This window comes from Lipomyces chichibuensis, assembly GCF_038497645.1.
Source record: "Lipomyces chichibuensis strain CBS 12929 unplaced genomic scaffold V1513scaffold_4, whole genome shotgun sequence".
NCBI classification, from domain to species: Eukaryota; Fungi; Ascomycota; class Lipomycetes; order Lipomycetales; family Lipomycetaceae; genus Lipomyces; species Lipomyces chichibuensis.
In genome coordinates, this window is record NW_027117456.1 from 487376 (window position 1) to 504502 (window position 17127).

At 45.7% G+C, this 17127-nt stretch overlaps 7 protein-coding genes across 7 annotated transcripts; 6 read left to right on the forward strand and 1 right to left on the reverse strand.

The window, feature by feature from the left end:
• The first annotated feature begins 73 nt into the window (after window positions 1-73).
• On the forward strand, window positions 74-2356 carry V1513DRAFT_438456 (uncharacterized protein). Its single transcript, XM_066897062.1, has 2 exons — window positions 74-1772; window positions 1827-2356. The coding sequence occupies exons 1-2, from the start codon at window positions 479-481 to the stop codon at window positions 2159-2161; spliced, it is 1629 nt and encodes a 542-aa protein (XP_066755663.1). The 5' UTR covers window positions 74-478; the 3' UTR covers window positions 2162-2356.
• Window positions 2357-2898: 542 nt separating this feature from the next.
• On the forward strand, window positions 2899-4306 carry V1513DRAFT_374286 (SOR/SNZ family-domain-containing protein; the record flags this gene model as incomplete). Its single annotated transcript, XM_066894846.1, has 7 exons — window positions 2899-3020; window positions 3149-3318; window positions 3435-3515; window positions 3571-3693; window positions 3743-3941; window positions 4001-4142; window positions 4199-4306. 7 exons carry the CDS (start codon window positions 2899-2901, stop codon window positions 4304-4306), a joined length of 945 nt encoding a protein of 314 aa, XP_066755664.1.
• Window positions 4307-5973: 1667 nt separating this feature from the next.
• On the forward strand, window positions 5974-7872 carry V1513DRAFT_220876 (RNA polymerase I associated factor, A49-like protein). Its single transcript, XM_066894388.1, has 7 exons — window positions 5974-6263; window positions 6321-6453; window positions 6516-6648; window positions 6708-6873; window positions 6925-7108; window positions 7157-7393; window positions 7457-7872. The coding sequence occupies exons 1-7, from the start codon at window positions 6131-6133 to the stop codon at window positions 7758-7760; spliced, it is 1290 nt and encodes a 429-aa protein (XP_066755665.1). The 5' UTR covers window positions 5974-6130; the 3' UTR covers window positions 7761-7872.
• On the reverse strand, window positions 7794-8739 carry V1513DRAFT_438466 (uncharacterized protein). Its single transcript, XM_066897063.1, has one exon. It carries the CDS (start codon window positions 8581-8583, stop codon window positions 7984-7986), a length of 600 nt encoding a protein of 199 aa, XP_066755666.1. The 5' UTR covers window positions 8584-8739; the 3' UTR covers window positions 7794-7983.
• A 28-nt stretch (window positions 8740-8767) lies between these two features.
• V1513DRAFT_395244 (kinase-like domain-containing protein) lies at window positions 8768-11474 on the forward strand. The gene is made up of 12 exons (XM_066895358.1): window positions 8768-9054; window positions 9107-9191; window positions 9246-9297; window positions 9353-9534; window positions 9591-9673; window positions 9729-9911; window positions 9966-10012; window positions 10071-10088; window positions 10141-10288; window positions 10348-10585; window positions 10646-10756; window positions 10817-11474. The coding sequence occupies exons 1-12, from the start codon at window positions 8923-8925 to the stop codon at window positions 11086-11088; spliced, it is 1551 nt and encodes a 516-aa protein (XP_066755667.1). The 5' UTR covers window positions 8768-8922; the 3' UTR covers window positions 11089-11474.
• On the forward strand, window positions 11475-14501 carry V1513DRAFT_438476 (uncharacterized protein). The gene is made up of 6 exons (XM_066897064.1): window positions 11475-11671; window positions 11722-11921; window positions 11978-12009; window positions 12075-12337; window positions 12394-12572; window positions 12626-14501. The coding sequence occupies exons 1-6, from the start codon at window positions 11669-11671 to the stop codon at window positions 14217-14219; spliced, it is 2271 nt and encodes a 756-aa protein (XP_066755668.1). The 5' UTR covers window positions 11475-11668; the 3' UTR covers window positions 14220-14501.
• Window positions 14502-14745: 244 nt separating this feature from the next.
• Window positions 14746-15727, forward strand: V1513DRAFT_374270 (uncharacterized protein; the record flags this gene model as incomplete). The annotated part of the gene is made up of 3 exons (XM_066894845.1): window positions 14746-15291; window positions 15353-15482; window positions 15540-15727. The coding sequence occupies 3 exons, from the start codon at window positions 14746-14748 to the stop codon at window positions 15725-15727; spliced, it is 864 nt and encodes a 287-aa protein (XP_066755669.1).
• Between the last annotated feature and the right edge of the window lie 1400 nt (window positions 15728-17127).

Below are 17127 nucleotides of genomic sequence, written 5' to 3' on the forward strand. Positions count from 1 at the left end.
GGCCCGACACTGTGGAGAAAATGTACGCTAGCGTGTGTGTTTTTTTTTTAGTGAATCTCGCAGGGTCTGGCGTATGGCGCATGGGGCGACGCAAGGAGTTCACTCCATTCGCGTGCCAGACTCGCGTGCCAGCGTTTCCACGACGTGAGTTAATGTTGTCCAACAATTCACAGTTGAACCGACGAGAAAACCTCATCGCTCCTCCTGATTAAAGCAAACTTATGATAATCTGTTTTTTTATATCTTGAATATTGGCTACAGGTTATTGACACGTTTCTTTCTGTTGTCCGATCGCGTATCTGACGCAGCAAGAAAGTTGCCTGTACCTTCTCTATAAACAATCAATTAAACCAGCTAGACTCTTAACGTCCTGTTTTCCTTCGGTCCGAGTCATTGACACATCTTTGTCACCATCAAGTTCTTGTTCGACCAGGGCCGATTCCCTCATCCATACCGCTTACAGTGTTTAGACAATATTATGCCCGCAGTGCAGCAAAGATCGCCGTTTTGTGCGGATCCGAAAGGACTATTGACCCCGCCGTCTACTATGACGCTCCTCCACCTGCGGAAGATCTCAACTGATATGAGTAACGGAGTCCGGATGGCAAATGGCTTGCCAGTACCGAAAGTAATGGAGAAGGGAAGATGGACTCAAGAAAACAGGACAAGTCGGGGTTTCAGCAACATAGAGGAACTGAGTGAAGATGAGGTTGCGACGCCAGATGGACTTGAATCCATTTCTCCTGTGAGTGTGCCGCCGGAAGATGTAGATGACAAAGTCAAGTTTTATGATTCGTTGGATTTCTCTGATACTGGTCCTATTGCCCAGTTTCTCAAGCAACAGCCGAATGGGAGTTTACCAGGTGATAATGGCATGGGCGACAGCGTGGACGAGAGCAGTAGCACCGGCAACACACCGTCCGGATTCGACAGAGACGTATTACTGGAGAGAATGTTGATTGGCCAGGGTGCACTTCGAAGTCGGAAGACTGTAAGTGATGCATCCAAGAAAAAGAAGAAATCGGCGTCTGGGTCGCCAAAGAGGAGGAAATCAAAACAGGAGCAGGATTCTGTGCCGCCATCGCCATACAGCCCCATGCACGAATTCAAATCGCCCGCTCTCTCTGAAAATTTGGATGATGGCAATCCATGGACGTATTTACCACTAGTATTCGCCTTGTGTCCGGCGTTTGTGGGGATATTTGTCACAAACGGGAATAAAGCGGTCACGGACGTGTTGCTACTCTGCATCATGACAATGTACCTCCATTGGCTGGTAAAGGTGCCCTACGACTGGTACCAAGATGCGAGAGCGCAGGCAGTTGCCGCAGACGTCTATCCTCCTTTATCCGATGATCCAGCGGAACGGCATATTTACAAATTGCGATCTGAGGCTGCTGCAAAGCTTGCACATTGGGAAATCTTATCGCTTGCAACTTGCTTTGTTGGGCCTATACTCGGGGGCTTTTTGTTACATTACTTGCGTGGATCACTTACGTCCGAATCTGCGGGTGGCCTAGTCTCGAACTTCAATATAACGTTGTTCGTACTGACCGCCTGTGTCAGAGGAGCTTTGATACTGGTTGAGCTTGTGAAACGGCGGACTCTGCATTTAACTGACGTTGCGAGAGCACAGCCAAGGTCCAGAGTCGAGGAACTTGAATGTCAAGTTCAGTTCTTGGAGGATGAGATCCGGAGGCTCGAAGGCGTCATTGGGTCGGCTGCAAAAGAGGCTGGTGAGACGTTAAGACCTGATGTCGCCGCATTGACACGTAAGTCTGTCTCTTAATTTTGTTAAATGAGACCCCATACTGATATCAGCGTAGGTGCCATGAGGCGTTACGAGAAAAACCAAGCTATGCAGTCTCAGGAATTCGTAGCCCAGATTCAGGAATTGGAAAAGGAAATCAGGCGGAATGCAGTAAAAGGCAGGGCATTGGCAGAGTATTCTGTTAACAGCATGTACGGCGGTAACTTTGCAGCCAAGCCGTTAACATCACCTGGTATCACTACAGTGGTGTCACCTCCGAGGCGGAAGTATCCGCTATGGGCAGGGATTTATGCAAATGCAGCTTGGTGGTTGAATGTGCCTTGGAAAGCGTTGAAGTCGATACTCAAATTACCAATTAAAATATATAGTGCTTTGGGAAGGAGATTGTAGTCTTAGTCGGGAGCTTGGAATTATGCTTTATGAGGGCATGAAATATACTTTATCATGGCGTTTTTGTACGGTATTTGGAGTAATATGCAGTTATTATGAATTGTTTTAGGGAGTTAAAGGAGCGTTTGGCAGGATAAGTATTGTGAATTATTGTTGTCTTTTGTACTAACCTAATATATCCTTACATCGAAGTTATTCATATTTACTCTGTGCGTTCACGAGAACTCACGCAGTTTTTAACAATAAATATTTCTGACTCATTCTGTTCTGTGTGGGCAAATTTACCACTTTGCCTACAAGGATCCAAAATAGACTGTGCCCAAAGCGCCCCTACGAGATTTCGCTAGAGCGGGCCGCAAGCCACCCCTGATGCAGCCACCAGAATGAGCATCAACGTTACATGGATGCAGCAATAAGTGTAGTTTTATATTAGTATTAAGGTGATAACTGTGCCAACGCCATGGCTTTTTAGTGACGGTTGACGCGCATTTGGGCCGTCGACGTAGCCATGAAAACTTAATCTTGCTTTACCGTCAGTGGCTTTTCCTGGGGGCTCGATATGTATGACACAGCTTTAGTCTCTACAAGGATGCGAGGATTTCAGCGCTCGGCAAAGCATGCGAAAACTTAGCAACAAACTGGCATTCGACGGATTCATTGGCTCATCCAGCAACGTCTTGACGTTTTCATTATATAGCAAAGATATTTCCCACGAGTTTACTTCACCTCATTGAGCCATGTCTGAATTTACAAACCCTCGATCCAATGGCACTCCGCGGCCACCTGTGGATCCGAACGCAGTCTCCTCCAACACATCTTTCACTCTCAAGGCCGGTTTGGCCCAGATGTTGAAGGGTATGTTATATTCTACATTTATTGATTTGTCAGCTTCAATAACATTTGATTTTAGGTGGTGTTATCATGGAGTAAGCCGTCAGCAGATGCATTCGCCCCTACTTTTAGTTCCAATGCTGACTTTTTACTTAGTGTAGTTAATGCTGACCAAGCTATTATTGCGGAGCGTGCTGGCGCTTGCGCCGTCATGGCTCTTGAGCGAGTTCCCGCTGACATTCGTGCCGAAGGTGGCGTTGCGCGCATGAGTGACCCGAAGCTGATCAAGGAGATCATCGATGCGTATGTTGTTCCCAGGAGGTTGTGTTACACTAGGAGAGATTTAATACTAACGCAAGACTTGTAGTGTCTCTATTCCTGGTACGGGATGTTTATGTGAATTGTGTAGATTCCGGATTGGGACTCACAGGTTGATGAATAGTTATGGCTAAGTGCCGCATCGGCCACTTTGTCGAGGCTCAGATTTTGGAGGCCCTTGGGGTTGATTACATCGACGAGTCTGGTGAGTTAGTCTACGAAGAAGCCGTAGTGTCGCGTCTAATATATTTCATATCCAGAGGTCCTCACGCCTGCCGACCAGGTCTACCATATCACCAAGCATCACTACAAGGTCCCTTTTGTCTGTGGGGCGCGAAACCTCGGCGAGGCCCTCCGCCGTATTAGCGAGGGTGCCGCTATGAGTATGCTTTTGTTGCTTCATAGAGTGATCTACATGCTGATACACCTTAGTCCGTACCAAGGGCGAGGCTGGCACTGGGGACGTGACCGAGGCCGTCAAGCATATTCGGACCATCAACCAAGAGATTAGGAAAGCTGCTGGCATGTCTGACGAGGAGCTTTATGTTTATGCTAAGGAACTCGGCGTTTCGTTCCACTTGTTGAAGGAAACCGCTAAGAAAGGTCAGCTGAATGTCGTCAACTTCGCCGCGTATATATCTTTTGATCTACCTCGTTAGTTGAGCACGTTTGCTAATGTCTGAAATATAGCGGCGGCATTGCTACTCCTGCTGACGCTGCGATGTGCATGCAGCTGGGTTGCGACGGTGTTTTCGTTGGCTCTGGTATCTTCCTTGGCCATAATCCTGAGAAACGTGCCAAGGCCATTGTCCAAGCCGTCACGTATTACAACGTATGCTCTTGATCCAACTTTATTTGATTGACCTCAGAAATAACGTGTATGTGTAGGATCCCAAGGTTCTCGCCGATGTCAGCACGGATCTAGGTCCCGCCATGGTCGGTCGTACCGTCGAGAGTCTCAAACAGACCGAGCGTCTCGCTGGTCGTGGATGGTAAGCGAGCCTAAGAAGATACATGTGCTCTTGGTACGAGTATGAGTAGGTGCATTTTGAAAAGTTGAATTAAGTAAGCTATTTGGTTGGGCCATTCAGGTGTCAAAATGGATCAAAGATTGGATGGATTAAATGTTCAGGTCAAATTTTGTTAGTACTACTGGCTTCTAGATTCGGTAGAGTAATTTAATTGAATGTCAGAATACTGACCTTAACTAACTGCTTAGCCTTATAATTATGTGAGGGATTGGGTTCCAGGACCATTAAAGACGTGGCCTTTGAAGGGATTGTCATCAGCAATTGATTACGACTGTCAATTCGTACCTTACAAGAACTGAACCGTGCGTTATACATCTGTATAAAGCAATAACATTGATATTGGTTTTGATTGCACTTCGTGCATGCTTGACAGTCGAAAACTTGTACAGAGTAGACACGAACCCCTTGTAATCGTCATCAGAGCGGGGTGATCACTAAATGACGAAATGACGAAAGGCAGCAGTTACTGTTGTCGACTTCGAAGAGCAGTCACGTTGAGAGTCAAGTGGCATATCAAACAACTGCAAGCCCACGTAAAACCCTCAACTTGGGGCTCAAGGCACAACACACGAAAATCGGGCTTGCGTGAGCCCGGTCATGTATAACAGCGACGGCTTGTCGCACTCTTTCTCCCTTTCCCCTTTTTTCTCTACCACCACGTGTTCTCTTTGCCTTCTTTTGTGAAGTTTCTCAAACTTTCCTTAAGAGAAGATTTCAGGTATGCTGTCATTGTATTTTACTAGTTGCAATCGTGCATATGTTAAGAGCTGATGCTAATTGGGATCATACAGGATGCGCGCTAAATGGGTATGTTCAGCCACACTGCGACGAGATGATTACCCTAAGCTATAGAAATCTAACATTGCTTAGAGGAAGAAAAGAGTTAGGAGACTGAAGAGAAAAAGGCGGAAAGTATGTTGCTTTTGGTATATTATATTGAGAACTGCTGATTAACACCTCACTTATAGGTCAGAGCCAGAAGGTCAGTAGTCGTGGATAATGTAGCTTGATAGTCACGATTGTACGGTCGGATATACTAACAAGCTATAGCAAGTAAATGTGTCGCGACTATAAACTTTTTCGCGTGATCACTCCATGTCAAGCAACTCATAAAAACGTGAAATAGAACGGAACTTTCAAAGCGAGTTTTACAACTTAATTTAGCACAGGGATGGACAATTGCACGGGATTTTGGCAATGGAGTGAATGGCTACGTATTTCACGCAAAAAAGATTGTATTGTCGATATGTTTAGGAAATTATGGTTCGGTATTCTTGAGTAATACGTCAAAACGGGATTGGTTATTATTTTACAACGGGTTTAGTCATAGGCATCATGTTGGAAGTAAGCGCCTTGTTCTGTTGTAAGTGTGTATTGTAAAAGTTACCGGCCCTTGTATAAACTGGCCTTTATTTTTCAGTTTCTACTTCTGTTAATATTTAAAAGTTGGAAAATTAGATTCGTCTCATGCGTAGTGACTGCTCAGGGATGTTGTAAAGTTAACGGCAATTGACTGAGAATCTATGTAGGGAGATTTACTGAAGTGCTCCATCTTGATTAACGGACTGCATCGATTATGCTATTCTGTCGATTATTGAGATTGATAAATTGCTGTTTCATAACTCACTAATTGTGTGAATTGGTGCGTCCCTAGATGCATTCTCGCGCCAAAAAAATTGGTTATCAACAGGGTTCCGTAGCAAAAAAAATTTGGGTTTTCTAGGCCGTGTATCATCTTGTTCGGAAGACCGCCATCCACACTTCATCATTTCAAAGAAAATACATAACTATGGGCGAAGAAAAGAAAGAGAAGAAGCGGAAACACCGTCACTCCAAGGATAAGGAAAAGAAGCGCACCAAATCACAGCATATCTTGGACTCCGTGCAAGTCAAAGTCGAGTCGTCCATTACTCCCTTTCTAGGTATGCTTCCAGTTGACAATAATTAATATGTAAAAGCCATATTGATGTGTAATGCAGCTACATTTCCTGGAGTCTCAGTCCCCGACGGTACGAAGTTTCAGGCATATGCAGGCCCTAAGGATCATTATGTTATACATGGAGAGACGGAACGGATGGAGTACGATGGACAGAATGATCCAGACGAAGATTTGTTAGTGATGCCCACCTGGAAGATTTCATTTCAATTTTTAACTAATCGGCTAACTTCCCAAGATACTACGTTGGCGTATACGATCCCAATACGAGAACTGTCGAGTTAATGCATGCGCCCATCATGAAAACAACTCGAACAATAAAAGCCTACAAGAAGAAGGCAATTGCAGCTGTCAAACAGGCGAACGTCCAGGTACTACTTGAGATTTGAGTAAAGTATGTGTATGGATCTGTGCTTACGAAGTTCGATAGAACCGAATACAGAGGAATGCTCTGGGCGAGGCGTTCGGAACGAAGAAAGCGAAGAGAGTTATCAGTGACCTTGAAAGAAATAAAATCGAGGCTGAGAAACTGGAATCTTACGCTGATTCAATTGTCGATAATATCAAGACAGCTACTGAGAATCTACCGTCTGCTGGTAGGTGTTCACTTGGATATTGAAACTTGAATTAGACGTTAATGAAAGTAGATGTCTTGCGAGAACAGCAGTCTGAGGAACGGCCAATTCCACCATGCAATGAAGATGCTGATGATCTTAACAGTATCTATCCTCTCTACGGTCTTCTCAGCAAGGAGGAATTCGTTGCTATTAGAGTTGGCGCCATTTTCAGAGAGCAGGATGCGAAGAAGCGGACTTCTTTATTGCCATTCAAGTACGTTACTCCCCACAAGCGAAGTGGATCTCGAGGCTAAAGTTTTAGGACTTCTGAATATATCAACAATCGGGTAGCCAGGATCAACAACGAAAATGAAATGCAGAAATTGAAATTGCTGTATTACGCTTCGCTGCTTATGGGATTCTATAATAACCGTCGTATATCGAACAAGCGGGCATTATTGCAAAAGTTGAATCATCCTGCCGAGATTTTGATTAATAGTTTGATTCAGAAATTTACTGACAGCAAAGTCGGCAAAGTTGGAAAGGAGAAAGACGCCTCGTAAGTAGCGCATATCCTGTTCAAGTAGTAATTGTCTATGGGTCGATATTAATCGGTTTACAGTTTCACGATAACTCCCAAAATGGAAGACAAACTTTTATGCTATCTGTTTGTAACCTGCTTACGAATTGATGAATACATCGTGGAGATTCCTCTCTTGACGGCCGAACTGTCTTTGCGGCCTACAAGAGTTCAGGACCTATTCAAAGCTTTAGGATGCAAGATCAGACCCTGCTCAAGCGCACAGAAAGAGGCGCTCGGTCTCACGACTGCGGAGGCTGCAAACTACAAACTGGCTACTCTTTCGCTGCCGTTCAAGCTTCCAGAACTTGCTCGACGCCGACGAACGGCTCAGTCAAGAAGGTAGACTGTGGAATATAGTCGACGGTTACAGTGATTCTTTGTACTCTTATGCAATTTGTATTATATTGGGGCGGGGCATGCGCCAGAATAAAAGACGTAACTACATTTGTATTGTAGAAAAAGAAAACCTGATGTAGAGCACGGGTCTCTAAAGTTTTCCTTCGAGATCATACTCCATGGCTTTATACATATATCTAAACCGTCGTGCTTTTCTATCCAAACGTATCTTACAAATACAAAAGCTCGTTTACCTCAGCCAACGCCGACTTGAGTTCTGCATCGCTGCCATCCGCACCACCGCTTTCTAGTCCCAATTCGTAAGCAGCTTTTGCTTCATGTAACCGTCCCATGTGTTGCAAACACTTTCCTTTCCTATAATGCGCTTTTGGAAAGTTTCGCTTCAAATAGATGGCAGTATCCCCGTCAACCAATGCATCCCCCCAGGCGCTCATTGACATATATGCCTGCGCCCTGTTCGAATACAACACAGAGAGTTCCTCTTTCACAAACCCCGACGCCTCCCATGGCGGCCGTTTCAACGCCATCTCGATTGCAAGAGAGTACATTCGAACGGCGTCGTTATATTGTCCTTTCTTATATGAAGTATTTCCTGCATCTTTCAATTTCCGCACCTGATCGTTTATCCGGCCACTGATCTGATTTGGCGGAGGTGGGACATCCGCATTCAATGCCACTAAATCCCGATAGAGACTATTTAATTCTTGGACTTCCTTCGCACGAGATGGTGTGAGCTCTTCGTCAGGAAGGTCGACGTGCTTTGTGACTTCGTTGAATATTATCGGAAGAGGTACTTCTGAATAGTCCATTGTTTGTTATTTCGCATCAATTGCGAACACCGAAAGCCCTACTCAAGGCAGTTTTGTGAATGCTAGCTATATATGTCAACTTGTTTTTTTTGCGGGGATATGATTGCTGCACAAATTGGCCACGATTATGATCACGATGATTCAAAGTTGGGGCGGGGGCTTCCCATGCGGACGCGTACCATCTTGGACAAAAGATTGAAAGCCCCAACCCAGACCGCAAACGCGACGCGAGGCGCGTCTTTCTGTCTGTTTATCAACAGTAGTGCCTAGACATTTTCGCTGCCTCAAGGCTTGAAATTGCAGAAGTCCATCCCGAAATTATCTATCGGGGATCATATTATGCTGTATTTGTTTAGCGAACTCAGCTTGAATGACAAAACACTGCCTCAGATGCTGACGAATTATATTGACGAATCGATGAAGAAATCATCGCAACAATCTACCCAAGCACTGATGCAAGTGGATGAACTCGTAAGCTTGTTCCATCCATAATGTTTCAGCACACGCTAATATTCGTTTGCAGCCGTCGAACGCTTCGATTGCGGCGTCTTCTGAGCGAGATGGTCGAGTTGCGACCTTGCTCATGCGCACCAAAAACCAAGAGAAGAGTATTCTACTTCTGAGAGTCTGATGCAAATCATCGACGGTTAATACTCTAGTAGTTCTTCCCATCTATCGTGGACTGCAATTCACCGTCGGAAGAAATGTCACATGGTAAATGGAAGCTAAGTTGTCTCGAACTCACCGTAGCTAAATGGCAGCCATCTAGCAATGAAGTCGTCACTCACTCTGCAGTGAGCAATGAGCATTTCACGATCTACATAGTTGTGTTTGACGAAGCGAGCGTTCCTTTGGTGTACTGCTGGGATCGTAGCAGAAACGGAACATTTCTGAATGGGAAAACAATCGGCAAGGGGCAGCGAGTGTTATTGTCCGATTGCGATTTGATCGGTACGGTGGCCCCTCTTGTTAGGGTTAAGAACATAGTCATATTAATTGTCTTGTAGAGATCCGTCATGCGTGCTCTTTCACGTTTCATCAAAGTAACGAAAAGTTGTTCTATGATCCCGTCCTTGAGACCGATCGCGGAGTATTTGAGCTTAGATATTCTTTGATTGGCTCGAGACTCTAACGCAGCACTTAAGATCATGGCAAACTATGCAATTTCGCAACGAGTTATCGGCAAAGGGACATTCGGTAGAGTATATTTAGCTACTAATAAGCAAAGTTCCAGACAACTGGCCTGCAAGGTTATTGAGACCGGCGGCAACGTTTCACGGATGTCGAAGGCGCGAACGGAAGTTGCTATTTTGGAAAGCCTTTGTCACGTAAGGCGGCATACAATATTGGATATCTGATTAACATTGCAACTAATGATCTAGCCAAATGTCGTTTCTGTGCATGATACTTTTATTATCGGAAACAGAATGTAGCGAGGTGAAAATTCATATCGCAAACAGACTCGTGCTAACCAATAGCTGAATTAGATATATTTTCGAGGATCTGTGCGTTTACGACTTTGTGTTGATACTGTAGAGTGATCCTAACTGGTTGCAGGATTACCGGCGGTGATCTATTTAGCTATCTGATTAAAGGCGAAACGTTGGGACCGGTTCCAGAAGCAGAGGCTCTGGTCATAGTGTTCCAGATCCTGAAGGCGCTCGAGTACCTCCATAGCAAAAACGTGGCTCACCGAGACCTGAAGGTACATTAGTTGCTGGGTATTTCAAATTTCTTCCATACTGACGCGACCTGCCTCGATAGCTCGACAATATTCTGCTCCTTGCACAGACACCAGGCTCGCGGATAGTACTGGTCGATTTTGGCATTTCGAAGTATGTCGTAGGAAGCAGGAGAATGACCACGGTTGTTGGCACTCCGGAATTTTCGGCTCCGGAGGTCGGATTTGCCGATTCTTTGCGTCAAAAGAACTACCGCTCTGGGTATGACTTGAAATGCGACCTGTGGAGTTTAGGAATCGTCCTTCACATTCTTTTGTCGGGTATTTTGTGCAAATTATGAACATTTCGATTGGTGATACGAATTTCATTATTTTTGTTAGGCATCTCACCATTTTACGACTCCACCGAGAATGCAACGCATATAGCACGCAACGCTAGGGAATGCCGTCTAAATCTGAATGGAGCTGCATGGGCTAATATTAGCCGTTCTGGTATATAGGAATCCTTGAGTGCTATGCGTATATGATGTCTTGTTAACACATGTTTTATAGCAAAGGACTTGGTTAAAAGACTAATTTGCGTAAATCCCAAGGAGAGATTCTCTGTTCAGCAATGCTTTATGCATCCGTGGATAGGAGCACATATGTCCGATCTTATTGCTATCTACGAGACAAAGCTCATTAAAGATTGGCAGTCTCCAATAAAGCAGCATGTGGCCGGCAATAGTCTGTCGAACGATTTCGATGTAGAAATGCAAGGTGCCGAGCACCGCCGTGGCACCAAACGGAAGCTACTTGACAGTGAGTGTTCGCACGTATTGTAGACAAGGACGGTGACCCTAGATGCTCAAGGTCTCGGTTATGTATTTAATTCGCACGTGCTTTTTTGCTGAAATTCTTGCTGGTACAGCGATAACGTGGAATACTTGCTATGCCTATTATCAATCCGTATACATGAGACTAATTAATGCCTTTGCAATGACTTTGTAGTTTAGAGGGAACTTGAGAGATCCGCCAGATGAAATATTCACGAATACCTTAGTCTGTTGAGTATCATATGTGGCAATTTAGCACTTTTATCAAGGCGCGCATGTTGCGAGAAGTTTAGGTTTAATCGTCACTTATTATCGTGCAGAAATTTTCGAAGCAGTTAAAAAATTTGAAACTCTATTAATGTGTGACTGTGCCTAGCACAAAACTCAATGCTAGCCGCGCCATAACGACCCAGCTTTAGTGGCCAGAGTGTTCGTTCCGCCCTTGTTGATCGAAGTAACGCAGAGCACGCTCGACCACCATTTTCGTTCCTATTCCGTCTTTGGATCTTCACTTATCGCCGCATCGCCAGGGCGCAGGCATTTCCTTTGGTGATCTTGAATCGTTCTCGGTCTTTGCTCAGTGGATAAGATGGTATGATTGATTTCAGCGGAATTGTATTTGTGATGCTCATTGGAGGGTAGGATTTCGAGGAAATCGAGGAGCTCGATGGTGTCCGGTTCAGCTGGAACGTGTTCCCATCTACGAGATTGGAGGCATCACGTACTGTTGTCCCAATTGCAGCCCTGTATACTCCTATCAAGGAGCGTCCAGATCTGCCCATGCTGCAGTATGAACCGGTAACGTGCCGAGCGCCGTGCAGAGCGGTGTTGAATCCATATTGGTACGTGTAGTTGCCTTCGATGCAGACTCATTTGACGCTCACACACCATCACGTAGTCAATTGGATATTCGCGCAAAACTTTGGATCTGTAAGTATCCTGAGTTTGGATTACGGATTGAAAAAACAAATGGCTGATTGGATGATGCGTAACAGGCCCGTTTTGTCTCTCTCGAAACCAGCTTCCAGCGCACTACAAGGATATCTCCCCGCAGTCGCTTCCCCACGAGCTTCTTCCTAAGAGCACTACCATCGAATACGTTTTGGCCCGCCCTGTTCAATCTCCTCCAATTTTTGTCTTCGTCGTCGATACCTGTCAGACTGAGGAGAACCTCCAGGCTCTCAAGGACTCGATTATCGTCAGCTTGAGCTTGTTGCCTCCTACCGCGCTTGTCGGCCTTGTTACTTTCGGCACTACCGTATGACATATGTTTGAGTTTATTCTGAGGGATGGGAGTCTTAACATTGAACATAGGCTCATGTCCACGAACTCGGCTACGCTGAATGTGCAAAATCTTACGTGTTCCGCGGCAATAAGGAGTATACTGCCAAGCAGGTACAGGAGATGCTCGGTCTTTTGGCTCCTAACCTTCGTCCTCAGCAACCCGTCGCTCCCGGCCGTCCTGCTCCGCAGACATTTGGTGCGGCTGCGAGGTATCATGACATGCATAAGTTAGAAGTTTATAGCAGGCATTAATTCGAGTTAGATTCTTGCTTCCTCTTCAGCAATGCGAGTTCCAGTTGACCAATATTCTTGAACAGTTGCAGTCTGATCCCTGGCCAGTTGCGAACGATAAAAGACCTCTAAGGTGTACTGGTGTAGCATTGGCGGTTGCTATTGGCTTGTTGGAGACATCGTTCCCGAACACAGGCTCGCGCATCATGCTTTTTGCTGGTGGTCCTGGTACCGAGGGTCCTGGCATGGTGGTTGGACCTGAACTCAGAGAAGCTATTCGGTCGCATCACGATATTGAGAGAGACAATGCGAAGCACTACAAGAAGGCTGTCAAATTTTACGAGGGCTTGGCTAAGCGTGCTTCCACCAACGGCCACGTTGTTGATATATATGCAGGCTGCTATGATCAGATTGGTATGCTCGAAATGAAATCCTTGCCTAACATGACTGGTGGTACTATGATCCTTACCGATGCCTTCACCACCTCGATTTTCAAGCAGAGTTTCCAGAGGGTTTTCAACAAGGATTCGCTTGGTTATTTGCAGATGGGCTTCAATGCTACTCTGGAAGTACTGACCACGAAGGAATTAAAGGTTTCGGGCTTGATTGGCCATGCTGTGTCCATGAACAAGAAGTCCGCATCGGTTGGTGAAACTGAGATTGGTATTGGTAACACTTGCGCCTGGAAGATGTGCGGTATAACACCTAACAGCTCGTATGGTACATATTTCGAGGTTGTTACTCAGGGCACCCCTGCCGTGCCTCAGACTCCACAGCGGGGTTTGATCCAGTACTTGACTTTCTATCAGCACTCGTCTGGGACATATCATTTGCGCGTTACTACACTGGCGAGAAATCTTACTGCTGGTGGCGACCCTGGTATTGCGCAATCGTTTGACCAGGAAGCTGCGGCTGTGTTGATGGCAAGGATTGCTGTTTTCAAGGCCGAGGTTGACGACGGCCCCGATGTGTTGCGATGGACGGACAGAATGCTTATTCGACTATGCCAGAAGTTTGCGGATTATCGGAAAGACGATCCAAGCTCATTTAGACTCTCACAGAACTTCAGTTTGTACCCACAATTTATGTTCCATCTTCGACGAAGTCAGTTCTTGCAAGTGTTTAACAACTCTCCCGATGAGACTGCTTTCTACCGACACGTGTTGAACCGAGAAGATGTCACGAACTCTCTCATTATGATTCAGCCGACGCTGATTTCGTTCACGTTCGACCAGCCGCCACATCCGGTCTTGCTTGACTCGGTATCGATCAAGCCCGATCACATTCTATTGCTCGACACGTTCTTCCACATTCTCATTTTCCACGGAGAAACGATCGCGCAGTGGCGCAAGGCTGGGTATCAAGACCAAGCGGAATACCAGAGCTTCCGGGACTTACTTGCTGCGCCTCGAAATGAGGCTGCTGAGCTTTTACTCGACCGATTCCCGCTACCGAGATTTATTGATACCGATGCCGGTGGTTCGCAGGCTCGGTTCTTATTGTCTAAGTTGAACCCGTCGACGACGCATCAGAGTGGCGGGGCGTATGGCGGGACAGTGGGATCGGCTGTTGTTCTGACGGACGATGTCAGTCTGCAAACGTTCATGGGCCATCTTCAGAAGTAAGTAGTTTTGTTTATATTTGATGCATTATGGGGAAATAACTAATGCTGTTTATTAGATTGGCTGTTACTGGCACGTCATAAAAGTTGGGCATCCTGTTGGAAGCAACAGAAGCGCGTTGATGTAAAAGATGTAATATTAAACTTGTTTGAGTTGATGCTAATATTTGTTTGTTTGTTTGTTTGTTTGTTTGTTTGTTTGTTTGTTCGGTTAATACATACATTGTTATGTATGTTTCTGTTAGAAGAATATATTTGTTTATAAATATAGTCTGTTTAAATAACACTTCGCTTGATATGTGGTGTGGAGCAACTGGAATTGTGAATTCGTACATAGTTTCGACGCTGCGTAGATTGACGTGCACGTGCTGGAGCTTGATAAAACCGGTTACTCGCATCGACGCGACATCTGCTAGATTCGTCTACCGCCCCAGCAATATCTTTAGTCCCAATATCATGCACGTCTACTTTCTTGCATATTGACGCTTTTGCTTATTCGGAGACTTAGATCAATTGGGCTTGTTTGGACAATGGTAGACCAAAAACAGTCACTTACGACCTCTCCTCCGGCCACCCCTCCCTCGTCACCGCCTTCGTTGGCGTTTGTTGAGGCAACGTCGCCAAGTAAAGAATCGCGTTTATCAGTAACAGAAGTACACACTACTGAGGAAATCAAAGTCCGATCAGAAGATGAGGAAGAGGAACGGGACGACGTCACGACGACGTATTCAGCGTCGACACTCGGTTCGGCGTTCTCATTACCCCCGTCGTCATCTAGCCCTACGTCGCCTTCGTTGACAAGGTCGACAAGCGTAGCGGGGATAGATCAGACGTTTGCCAGTCTCGGGGCAGAGGAATCGACGAGCTCGTCAACAAGTGATTTGGAGCTCGAGAAATCCGGTGTGTTTAAACGGTTGGAGTTCATTAGGGACGGGTTTCATAAGCATTTTGCGGAGACCGGGACCGGTAGCGGTGCGTACAGTCAATTGGAGGTTATCGTGCTTGATTTGAGTGAAAAAGCTCTTGACTTTGCGGCGAAATATGCGAAGATGTGTTCGCAGCAGCCGTTGCTTGCAGTGGGTTCTTCCAAAAATACAATCTTTTGCAGTAGCTGTAGGGAAGCTGATTGATTTGCAGGCTTTTGCGACGTTGCAGGCTTTGTTTGCTGTGATTCCAGTAGTCGTGTTTGTTGCGGTGGTGAGTATTGTCGTGGTGGGCATTATGGTTGCTGCAATAGGCTTGTCCCTTGCGTTCATTATAGGGTCGAGTGTGTCCCATTTTGTATTAGATATTGCAGTGACATGACAATACTAACGATTCATAGCGCTTGCTCTACTTGGATGTTTGACCATTGCTGTTGTGATGGCGAGTGTGGCGTGGATGTGGAGCGCGTTAGGGATACTTTACTTGCAATGGGGATACCGGTTATACAACATGTACGTGAAGACGTCCGTGTTTCACGGCAGTAGCGAAAATTGTGTGACGGGGAGCGAAGAAGAAAAGAAGGAATAAGATATATATGATGTATTGACTGTATAGTGTTTGGATATTGCTTGGAAGGTATATGTGCATGGAGCACGGAGTATACATTTGCTAATTACGAATCGAGATTATGACATGAAATTGGGTCGAATTGTCAAGCTATTGGAAAAAATAACTTTGGTATATGGGTAGTTATGCTGGATTGAGTTCAGTTTAGCGAAGCCGATTGCCGGGGATACGATATTTTAGACGAGTACGGCTCAAGCACAGAAAGCATGTGTCAGATGCTGACCGGAAAAAGGTGTATAGTATGCATGTCTTTCTGCCAGTTACCGAGATCGGGAAATAGCTGTACAGTTATCACCATCGGCTTCAGAATAGCAGTGAAAAAAAAGTTAAGGAGTCTATTCGAGATAATCCGAAGCCCGACGGACATAATACTTTGAGAGGTAGGGCACAAAACATTGCCATGTACACTGATAGCAACGGTCATCGGTGCCGCTGGGCATCCGTACTAAGCAACCAATAGGTAGTTAGCATTGCATAACCAATTGTGTTATTCGTCTGGTATCTTTAGCGATGAATTCTCTGGTACGGGCCGTTGTGAGATTTGTAATTAGTTAGATGCCGACTATTTTTGATAGGAAGGCACGGGCCTGTTCTGGCGGAGTTGTCGGGAAATACTGCGGCTCGCCGGGCTTATCCTGATTGTGTGGTACGGTGCACTTGTTCGGGTTCTCCGTCTCTTATCTTAAGACCTAATCTAAAGACTATCTATGACACAGTCATGCCAGCGACACATAATTTTCTACATAGCAATGGTGAATACCATGGACCGAAAATGCTCACGCGCACAACTTATTAATGCGTGCTCGCAGAGCCGAACAAATCGCCAGACGATTGTCCATTCAAATCAGCGATCAAACCCGGTCAGCCAGCTACAGCGGGTCAGGAGACACCGTGCACAGGTGCCAAAGCGCTACGCCACTTTTGCTTGCCCGCCCGTCGCCACTTGGGCGAAACGACAATCAATGACCAGTCTCGGACTCGGTTTGCTAGTTCGTCGCAAAGACTAGTGCTGCATAATTATAACGATCATAGTATCAATAAATGACAGAGAAAAAATTGTACAAATCGTGGCTGTGCAAGCTGGAAAGCTCACATGGATATACCAAGTTTGCTATGACACAGCGCTTCTCCTTGGAAACCAGTCACAGGTAGATCAACCAGCACCTGGCAGGGTGGTGAGTCAGAATACAGCCATTAGAAGTCCCATCTGTCGCCGACTTGTAATCGGAGGACATGAATAGAATTTTATCGAAATGTACATGTAATAAAACCCGGACGGCTTGGCTCTTGCTGATAGCGCAATCGCCGCGACCCGCTTCGGGTTTAACACATCCGCGCTAAAGCGCGACGCGTATGCCATA